The sequence below is a fragment of the Protobothrops mucrosquamatus genome, unplaced genomic scaffold (genome assembly GCF_001527695.2).
Source record: "Protobothrops mucrosquamatus isolate PMUCROS unplaced genomic scaffold, P.Mucros_1.0 scaffold1587, whole genome shotgun sequence".
NCBI classification, from domain to species: Eukaryota; Metazoa; Chordata; class Lepidosauria; order Squamata; family Viperidae; genus Protobothrops; species Protobothrops mucrosquamatus.
This window is the reverse complement of record NW_015387750.1, coordinates 60,912-72,217: the sequence shown is the minus strand read 5'-3', so window position 1 is coordinate 72,217 and position 11,306 is coordinate 60,912. Positions and strand designations below refer to the sequence as shown.

Below are 11,306 nucleotides of genomic sequence, written 5' to 3'. Positions count from 1 at the left end.
GGAAGGAAGGAAGGAAGGAGACGTATCACAAGATGTCTTCAACTGTTTTATTGCTTTCTGAAAGGTATTCTGTGCACCTGCTCAACAACCCTCTTGAGGATTCTGTAATATCCTGAAAAGCTGCAGCAAGGGGAAGAGGTTCTGAGGAAAATGCAATTTTCTTTGAAAAACATATTAGGGTCTCTAAATTTTTAGAGTGAATTCATTTGATTCTTACATGCCATTGTGGGAGCAATGGGACTAGGGAGCATGGCAGAGCTGAAGAATAAAATGGGGAGGGAACCAATTTTGCTCCAATCCTATAAAAGATTATAACATACAACGGTCATTGATACAACAGTCACTAGAGATGGTGACGAGTCTGCATATAGCTGGGAGGTTAAACAACTGGTCCTGTGGTGCAGCTGGAACAATCTGGAGCTGAACATGCTTAAAACTGTAGAGATGAGAGTGGATTTTAGCAGGAACCCTTCTATTCTACCACCTCTTACTATATTCAACAGTACAGTATCAGCCGTAGAGTCCTTCAAGTTTTTTTTTTGAAATGCCATGTTAACAACATTATTTTTCAATCTATTTGTGATACAAATTGCAAGGAGTTCTATTAGTGCAGGGGTCCTCAGCCCCTGGTCCATGGACTGGCACCAGTCCGCACCATGACAGAAACTGGCCCGTGCAAACAAGCAAAGCCCCATCCGTGGGATGCAGGCAGCACACAAAATCACATACTCTCCTCTCTCTACGGAACTGGTCCCTGCTACCCAAAAGGTTGGGGACCTCTGTATTAGTGGATCCGTGATGATTTTCAGGTGGGCCAGCACTAACCTTTCAAAGTTTTCATAACTATAGATGTCAGAGTAACCAGTCAGTAGTCATACAGCTGCTTGATAGCGGGTTCTTGGACATCGGGATGATAGTGGAATGTTAGAAGCAAGAAAGAGCATAATACATCTCCAGTGATTTTTTTTTTTAAAAGATGCTTTTGTTTTCATTTTCATTTTTGTCTCATAGTGGAAAAGAAGAGGTTAAAGGTTAGGGTTAGCATTAGGGTTAGCATTGCATTATCCACAGTGCCTTATTTTTCTGTTAGTGCTTTAAAGCCAAGCACATTTTAAAATAAATTAAGTACATTTGTGAGTGTGCCCAATTAATTTGTAATGTTTTATACTTTAAAAAAAATGCCATTAAAAAAACAAAACCTAAAACCAAACAAATACTTAGAACTGATCACACAATGAAGTCAAATATCAGGTGGATGCATTAAATCAGAGTAGGGGATGACTGTTTCATATATTAAGCTAAGTCGCAATTATGGGTGCTCAGCAACCAGCCTGCATTCACAGCCATTTGTAGCATCCTGCACTCATCTGACTGTGATTTTTATGGAAATTGCTTCTGGGTTCATTTAATGACTACTGCAAAAAAAACCTTCATAAAATTAAGTGTGGTGTGATAACCTGCTTAATGACTGTCAGGACTTACAACCATAATTGTGGGCTCAATTACAGTTGTGAATCAAGGGCTTCCTTCACCATTTAGTGAAGATGCCATCAGTTAATCAGAAAGACAAAAAAAATGTGGTGCACTCCTGCAGAATCTGGAGAATCAAATCAAGGAATCAGATTAATGGGATTTTTTTGAGGGGGGGAGGGACTGATCTGGAGAAATCTACTATGAAATTCTTTTTAGCACTGTAGAGTTTTGTAAATTTTGGAGTTTTAGATTAATTGCATATCTCCCCCTTGTGGTCAAGATACTGAATACGCGCAGTAAAAGGTAAAAGTTTTCCTGTCAATAGTCGTGCCCAACTTTGGGGGTGGTGCCCATCTCTGTTTCTTGGCTGAGGGATCCAGCGTTGTCTGAAGGTAATTTCCGTGATCATGTGGCCAGCATGGTTATAGACCAGGGGTGGGGAACTTTGGCTCTTTTATGACTCGTGGACTTCAACTCCCAGAATTCCTGAGCCAGCATGGCTCAGCTTGGAAACCTCTCCCTTTCCCCTCAGCATGGCTGGCTCAGGAATTCTGGGAGTTGAAGTCCGCAAGTCATACAAGAGCCAAGGTTGCCTACCCCTCCTATAGACCAAAGGCACACAGAACTCTGTTACCTTCCCACCAAAGTGTCACCTGTTATAGTTAGTCCTTGAGTTACGACCAAAGTTGAACCCATTTCTGTTGTGAAGTGAGAGATTTGTTAAATGGGCTTTGCCCCATTTTACGACCTTCCTTGCCATATTTGTTAAGTGAATCAAGGCGGTTGTTAAGTTAGTCGTACTTTGCTTGTCAGAAGGCTGCAAAGGGTGGTCACACTGCAACCGTCATAAATATGAACCAGTTGCCAAGCCTCCAAATTTTATTCATATTGACCCTGGGGATGCTGCAATGGTCTTAAGTGTGAAAAGTGGTCGTAAGTCACTTTTTCCAGTGCCGTTGTAACTTTGAACAGTCACTAAACAAACTGTTTTAACTAAATAATTTTTATTGATTAGCCTGTGGGCCATATCAAGGTGCAGAATTCCAAACACACATTACATTAAAAATGCAGTAAAAACAATTTAGAATGGAATTAGTTAAAATATAATTTAGGGTAAAATAGAAACAAAATACAATTTAAAATGAAATTGGGATAAATATATATTTTTAAAATGAAATGAGAGTCAAATACGGCAATTTAAGATGTAGATAGATAAAATATGATAAAATTATATTTCACTATCACCCCTACTATCTACCCCAATCAGTCTCACATATGCCGGTCTCAGCCGAACCATTTTGCTCAGGTACTGTGCTGTGTTAAATGTAATTTTCAAATGCTGGCCGCACATAAGGTAAGTTATTTTGATATGGGGATCCCAATGGGCCATTCGTTTAGTGTATAGGCTAGTGATGGCAAACCTTTTAGAGACTGAGTGCCCCAAAACCACCCCCTACCCCGTCCCTGCTCCGCCCTGCCCACTGGGCCACCCACCACCTCCACGGCCCGCCACAGATCACCCAGGCAGCCCAGCAGTGCCATGGTAGCCACGCCCTCCGCCGGTGCCCTGCAGAATCATCTGCGCGTGATGGAGCGCAAGGGCAGAGTCTTGTCCCCACTGTCCGGCTATCATTTCCTTGGCTGCGCTGCTTCGCGTCGGCCTCACCCAGGGGCGACTCTCCTCCAGGGGGGCTGCTGGTGAGGAGGGGGCGGTGGGAGGAGGCGGTGGGGAGACGGTGCATGTGCCCACAGAGAGGGCTCTGAGTGCCGCCTCTGGCACCCGTGCCATAGGTTCGCCACCACTGGTATAGGCCAAGGTACCTGTCTCTCACCCTCCACTAAACAAACTGTTATAAGTCGAGAACTACTTATAATCCACTTGGATTTGCATGCTTTCAAGCTGCTAGGTGGGCAGGAGCTTGAGGCAAGTAATGGGAGCTTACCCCATTGCATGGAGCTGGGGTCTTGAACCCGGACTGTTAGCTTTCCAGCTGAGGCATAGTATCTTGGAGCAAAGCCTCCAAGGATGTTCTTCAGCATAATGTTACCTATTTTGTCAACTATTTGAAGTAAGAGGTGACCTTATTGAAATCCCAGGCTTTGGGCTTGTGCAACACTGCAGAATTAAACACTGTGGAATTCAAAACCACAAGTCATGATGATGCGACTGATTTGAATGGCTTTCAATGGGCTTGGCTGCTGGTGGCTCCGAGAATGGCTTTGGCCTGGCCCAGCAGGGCTCTTTTGCAAGACTAAGGAATCTTTTCAGGACCTCTAATAGTGTTCAGAAAGCTTCCAAGCTAAGGTAGCTCTCCTTCAGGGTAGAGTAAGAGCAGCCCTACCAAGGAAAGCTCCATTTGTATTATATCAGGGGTCTTCAAACTTGGCCCTTTTATGACTTGTGGACTTCAACTCCCAGAATTCCTCAGCCAGGCACGCGTGCCTGGCTGAGGAATTCTGGGAGTTGAAGTCCATAAGTCATAAAAGGGCCATGTTTGAAGACCCCTGTATTATATAAATGTTCCTGAAGTCTGTGTCAGATCCCCAAAGAAAATGTATTACTTTCCTTTCTATCCTATACATGCTTTTATAACCATTTATTTGGGGCTTGCCACTCTGTTGGGAGGGGGGATGCTTTGGGGGATGCCTTGCACTGCCTTGATACTCTGCCCTCCCCCCAGGTTTGCACTTGGAAACAGAGGGAAACGAAACCGAGAGAGATCTTGAAGAGCGCGCCGAAAGAGCCAGTTATGAAAACAATATGCCACCGGTGGATTGGCTGAGATTCAAATGGACAGTGGGACCCTGGGGGGAGGACTAACGAATATTGGTTTTGATATACTGCTTGCGCGGGATTTTTTTCCCCAGACCTCGCTTTGATTCCTTGCTGTCACTAACTCCTAATTAAAGTTCCTTTTGAGACAATGCCTGTTTTGAGAGTTCTGCTTTCTTGGGAGGCCTAGATGAAGCAAGGTCCTTACAGTCTGTCAGGGCTTTTCAACCTTTTCACCCATTGTACCACTTTTAGGATATGGCAATATCCGAGTACCACCAGTCGCCTATCAAGGTGTCAAAAACCTGATGACCCCCCCCCCCAAAAAAAAAAAGAAAGGAAAAAGGGATAAAGTACAGGTAGTCCTCAACTTACAACAGTTCGCTCTTCCTCCTGTCCGAGGTTTTCATTGTGGGCATTTCTATTGAGGATTGGCAGTGGGGGTGGGGTGAGGGGTGTTTGATTTTTATTCCCCCCGTCTGCTGGGTAGTTGCAGCAGGTTTTGGTCACTTCACATGACCCTGGGACACTGTGACTGTCATAAATATGAATCAGTTGCCAAGCATCTGAATGTAAATCACAAGACCCTGGAGATGCTGCAACATTCCAGCTGATCGGCGCTTCTTCTGAGCTCAGCAGAAGCGCCAGGATTAGCACTGAGCTCCAGCTGGAGCCTGGCACTGATCCTGGCACTTCCACTGGGCCCTGACAGTCCCAAAAAAGCGCTGATCCTGGCGCTTCCGCTGAGCCCTGACAGCCCTGCAGCTTCAGCTATCTCTTGTGCGGTGCTGCCACCGGTTCAGCTCATTCCCCTCCCCCGCTACCACTTTTCTAGGATGGTCACGTACCATCTGCCATGTGCCAATGTACCACAGGTGGTACCCTTATCACTGGTTAAAAAGCCCTGCTGTAGCCCCCCTAATCATCTTTGTTGCTCTTTTTTGCACTCTTTCCTTAGTCTCAACATCTTTTTTATGTTGTGGGTGGGCAGAACTAGATACAGTATTCCAAGTGTGGTCTTACTATGGCTTTGTGAGAAGAAAAGGCCTTCTTCCTTGTAGCGCACGATGGCACAGAATTGGCATTGCTTCTCCCCTGTAGTGTTGGTTTGCGTGGTGCCATCATGGAGGAGAAGCCAATGCCAGGGAAGCTGGTACTTCGGAGGAGAAGCAAGCCATGCTGGGGGAAGACCTTGCAAGTGGGAGCCAGAAAAGAGTGCCTGGATGTAATGTTATGTGGGGATGACTTTAAGAGGTGAAGGGAAGAAATGTTGCCTAAGGAAGAATCAGATGAAAGGGGAGGAACCCCCAGCTGACTACCAGGTAGAGAAAGAAACTTAGAAAGGATCTGTCCTAGCTTATCACATGGTAAAAATAGATGGTGGGAGATTTGTAGTTTCAGACTTTCAAGATTATCTAATGTAGCATACGTTGAAGAAGAATAAGCTGATATGGTCTTATTTCCTTTTGGGCCTTCTTGGGAAGCTGACCTGGATGGTGCCTTTGTCTTCCCACTGTCTTTTGCTTATGCGTTCTCTATGTTCCCAGCTTAGCAGCACATCATGAGCCTAATATTGTGCACTTAGTGGTGTTGGACCTGAACTGGGGAAAGCCACTGGTTGCCTTTGGGCCTGGCATCCTTCCTTAACACCTCTCCATCGCAACCTGGTGTCGTGAGAAACTGCTTTGGGCTTGGGATGGGGTTGGCTGCAGACTGCCTTTCTCCCAACTGCTTTGATTGAGCTAGGAGAATATTCTTGGGAGGTCAGGCAGACTGAAGCCCAAGGACCTTGTTTTTTGGTCATTGGGATGGCCCTTGAAAATGGCCTCCTATGAGAAGTTCAGTGGATCCATGGAGGTGTATGTTTTTTTTTCTCCTTATATATTCTTATATTATTGTATGAGATCCTGAGGATGTCTATGATAGAGCAATATCTATTCAATGAATGAATGAAATTGCATTGGTGCAGAAGATCCCAAAGTTTAAATTTTCATAGAGTGAGGAAGGAAGGAGGGAAGGAATGAAGGAATGAATGAATGAATGAATGAATGAAGGAAGGAAGGAAGGAAGGAAGGAAGGAAGGAAAGCCCTTATTATGATTGTCTTTGAACAAATGAGAAGATTGTCTTCTGTTGGCAATAAAAATCTATAAATGCCACAAAATTTGTTGAGCTTTATATGTGATCCCTTTTAAATGCACAAAATGTCACAAAAGTGGCTTAAATGTTTTGCAGGAATGTTTGAAAAGCCTTTCAGATGTGCCAATTGCAATGTTTGCTGCCACTTATTCCTTTCCATCGTGCAACTTCTATGGAAAAAAAATACAATATTTGCTCTGCAAAAAGATCTACAGGAATGAGTTTTCAGGAAGAATTCCAGTTTTAATGAGTCCTGATTCAAAAAAAAAATTTGATTCTGAACTCTTTGTCTCTCTCTCTCTCTGAAATCCAATTCCATAATTATAGAAATATAGCAGAATGTATGAATAATCATTTGGCTTTCACTGTTATGTCTAACTTAAACCAATCGGCACAGGAATTAAGGGAGCTTAATTGCCAAGTTTTATTTATTTTCACATCAGAAGGATTTTCTAATATGCTCACATATATTAGTACTGTCTACACCCACATTTCTAGATACTTTTTGGTAATGAAAGAGCTTTTCCTTCTTTTTTTCCCCCTGCTCATCCAGATGGTTTTGCTCTGTTTTCTCTGAATTAAGCTTTCAGTGTTATACATCACTTTTTGTTTGGGCGGTTTCAGCCTGTGGCCGTGAAGGCAGTTCAAGGCCACCGACCTGTATTAAAATGTCTCCTGGACATTGGGCTGATTGGGAAAACTCTCTGGGGAAGGGAGGAATGGTTGGCCCAGCTGGCCTGGCTGAGTGAGTAGGGGCATCCTGTTCTGGAGAAGCGAGCCTGGGGTTAGAGGCTGGGTTGGGCTCCTGCACTTCCAGTTTGCTCGAAGGAGGATAGTAGATCACCTGCCCCACTGGTTTCTTTGGCATTTGTGGTATTTCTGAGGGGTGAGGATGGTTTGGCTCCTGGTGTTCCTGGTTCTGTTCATGTTGTTTGTGGTGGTGGGGCTGGGAGTGGTGATGATGGTGTCCACTCTGTTCGTGGTGATCTCTGTGTCTTTCACTATCATCCTGACGTTCCTCCTGCCCAGGTCTGTCCTTGGATTGTGGAATCTGGCCATCTATAAATGGTGGCTAATAAGACAAAAGATACAAAAAAGTGGCTTAGGGGGTTGGTCATATCTGGACTATAGACCAGCTGTCTGCAAGGAATATAAATCCTTCCATTCCCCACCATTCAGTCAGAGCTGAAGAAACTTCTTGGATGAGAAGCAAAACATCTTCAAAGAAAAACAAGAAAGTCCAGTTGCCTCCTGAAAAAGCACCTTTGGGACAACTGAGAATCTCCACAGACATTTAGCTATGCACTTTGGGATGAACACCCTTCAAATGGTGCGGCAGTATGAACGGATTTCCAGAAAATGTTGCAGACTACAGAAACCATTTGTGCTTCAGTTTGAGATGCAGACAACACAGACTCATCCCCAGCAGCCTGCCCCTGTCTTCAACATTGAAGGGACACAGGGCAGAAAATATCCTGCAGCCAAGAAGGGTCCACACACATTTGCACTACTCAGGTGACCCGGAGGACACAGATAAACCTCCAAGTGGCCTCAACGACTCTCTAAAAGAATGCAAATGACCAGCTGTCTGCAAGGAGTATAAATCCTTCCATTCCCCAACATCCAGTCAGAGCTGAAGAAGTTTCTTGGATGAGAAGCGAAACGTCTTCAAAGAAAAACAAGAAAGCCCAATTGCCTCCTGAAAAAGCACCTTTGGGACAATCATAACCTAGATGACTGAGAATTTCCATAGACAATAACCATGTTAAGCAGATCTTCCTCTATCTGCTTAATACAGCCAGTCAATGAGTTTTAAAAATAAATTGTTCCACAACAATTGAATGAATGAATGTTTTCTGCAGACGATCGATGACTGAGGAACTTACCGGAGGTGGGAAGAAATCACATTTTACAGTGACAAATTTCTTTTTTTCTATCTCACTGATTATCACAGAGCCTTTGCATAGACCTCTTTTCTAAAAAGAGAAGCAAAAGAGAAAATGTTCATCAACAAAAAACAAAAAAATAATCAACCTGCCCAGGTTTCCTACTACCGTGTTTTCCCAAAAGTAAGGCCTACACCAACAATAAGCCCTAGCTTGATTTTTGGGGGTGGGCCTAATATAAGCCCTATCCCAAAAATAAGCCCTAGTTTTAGGGCGAGGCACAAACCTAAAAATTAAGCTAGGGTGGGGTGGGGGGGTGGAGCTGCCTCACCTGCCCCGCACCCACTTATCTTGCAGCCAGGCCTCTCCTCACTGGACCACTTCTTCTTCTGAGGCCTCTTCTGCAGCCAGGCCTGCATTTCTCAGTCACATGGCTTTCCAGAAGGCCTGTGTAGCCAAGAACCGAGCTATGGCTGCTTAGGCCTTCTGGAAAGGCCTGACTGCAAAATGCAGGCCCGAATGCATCTGCAGAACTTCGGCCCCAGAAGAAGTAGACCGGCTGGGTGGGGTTGTCGGTGCCGGAGGTGAGGTAAAGCCTACCCCGAAAATAAGACCTGGTGCCTCTTTTGGAGGCAAAAAAAAAAAAAAAAGGACCCGGTCTTATTTTTGAGTTTCTTACCATCCTGACTTGCATTACCTCAGGCACCTCTCAACACCTTTGCTTGACTGGCCTGGGGTTGAAAGTTACAGATGGGTATATTATATTTTTGTATGTACTTCCTTAGTAAATTTAGAAACCACCTGTCTACTTCACAAGGGGAACTCCGGGCAGCATGCTGATGACACTGAACCACAAAACGACTAAAAACCCCATCCAGCAATTCCATATACATGTTGAACAAAAGTGTTTCCATATCCATGTGTAAAACTGGAGACAGAATGTTCTAGGGAAGATCAGAATATTCTGTTTTCCTTTCAGATTGCAGCGATCCAACCATTTTATAAATATATTCTGGAAGCAGATCTTCTAGAATAGAAAATGCATTTTGGTATTCCAGATCAGAATTTTATTATTTTAATGATTATATTCCTATAGTTATTTACTTTTTATTCATTGGAGACTTCTCCTGCAAACTTTTGAAATTGAATTAATCTTATGGTCCACAGGTTGGGTTAGAAAATTAAAAAAAAAACAAAAACCCTAAGCTTGAATTCAAATACAAACTAAGTGGAATAGCAATCCTCCTTGAGTTGTTAAAGATTGCACAGACAATGTTCTGAGATGAAAAAAGTCCTGTTAAGAATAGACTTTAGTCTGGACTTAGAAAACCACAAAATATCCATTTCAACCCTATGGTTCTGTGCTTCCTGCCCATCTCTGGAAGGATGCATATTAAATATGTCATCAGGTTGAATGATAAAAGCAAGATCTGAAAGTAGCTTTAGATATTAAGCTCTTTTACTATTTCTGTGTGGAATCTATCTTGTATGTATGTATCACGTTTCCCCAAAAGCAAGCCCTACTCCAAAATAAGCCCTAGTTTGGGGGCGAAGCACATACTTAAAAATCAAGCTAGGGCGGGGGTAGGGGTGTGGATCTGCCCCATGCGCCACACCCACCCACTTACACTGCAACCAGTCCTCTCCTCACCGGCCCACTTCTTCTCCGGCGTCTTTTGCAGCCAGGTCTGCATTTCTCAGCCATAGATCTTTCCGGAAGGTCACTGAAGCCGAGAACCTGAGCTATGGGTTCAATCCATAGCTTGGTTCTGCAAGACCTCTGCAGCCGAGGACCGAGCTATGGATTGAATCCATAACTCGGTACTCAGCTGCAGAAACCTTTCGGAAAGGCCTGACTGTGAAATGCAGGCCGGAATGCAGCTGCAGAATGAAGCTGCTCCTTCGGTCTCAGAAGAAGTGGACCTGCTGGACGGGGCTGTCAGTGCCAGAGGTGAGTATAAAAGACATCCCCTGAAAATAAGACCTGGTGCCTCTTTTGAAGGCAAACAAACAAACAAAAAAGGACCCTGTCTTATTCTCGGGGAAACACAGGTATGTATGTATGTATGTATGTATGTATGTATGTATGTATGTATGTATGTAATATACTGCCCACTGTATCATTATTATGATTATTATTATTACTTTATTGTTTTGCAATACTGTATACTGATAGTTTATGTAACAGGGACAAATTCTTTATGTGTCTAATCACACTTGGCCAAATGAAGTATTTCTACCGGTATTCTATTCTATTCTATTCTATTCTATTCTATTCTATTCTATTCTATTCTATTCTATTCTATTCTATTCTATTCTATTCTATTCTATTCTATATTCTATATTCTATTCTATTCTATTCTATTCTATTCTATTCTATTCTATTCTATTCTATTCTATTCTATTCTATTCTATTCTATTCTATTTGTGTTCCAATGACTCTGGCAACTTAGAATAGAATAGAAACATATATATATATATAAAACATTAAAAATCTTTTATTTGTCTTTCAATAGATTTACAGGTAGTCCAACCATTTGTTTAATGACCATTCAAACTTATGGCTTTGAAAAAAATGACTTATGGCTGTTTTTCACAGTTATGATTGTTGCAGATCCCCATGGTCATTTGACCAACATTCAGATGCTTGGCTTGGTTCATATTTTTGATGGTTGCAATGCCCTAGGGCACAGGTGTCAAACCTGCCACGTCACGTGATGTGTCGTGACGTATCGTGACTTTTTTTGCATTGCCGGAGCTGGTGTGGGCGCAGCCTCCGCATGATGCAACCGGGCCGTGGGCTGGCAGTTTGACACCCCTGCCCTAGGGTCATGTGATCCCAAAAAGATGTACTCACTGTGCAGAATGACTTCCAGAGCCTGGGGCAGGAACTTAGCAGAATAGGCTGTAGGCTTATTTTTTCAGAGGTCTTACCAGTGTATAAGGACCAAAATGGAAAAGGCCAGCGTATAGCACAATTCAATATGTGGCTAAAGGAGTGGAGTAAAGGGGAAGGCTTTGGATATATTAGTCACG

At 43.4% G+C, this 11,306-nt stretch overlaps 1 protein-coding gene across 1 annotated transcript in view; it reads right to left on the bottom strand.

Moving 5' to 3' along the window:
* Window positions 1-11,306, bottom strand: part of LOC114923017 (fetuin-B-like) — a 58,914-nt gene that overhangs the window by 34,042 nt on the left and 13,566 nt on the right. The window contains exon 6 of the mRNA XM_029285375.1: window positions 8,271-8,360. Within this exon, the coding sequence (XP_029141208.1) occupies window positions 8,271-8,360 (90 nt within the window). The remainder of the gene's footprint in view (window positions 1-8,270; window positions 8,361-11,306) is intronic.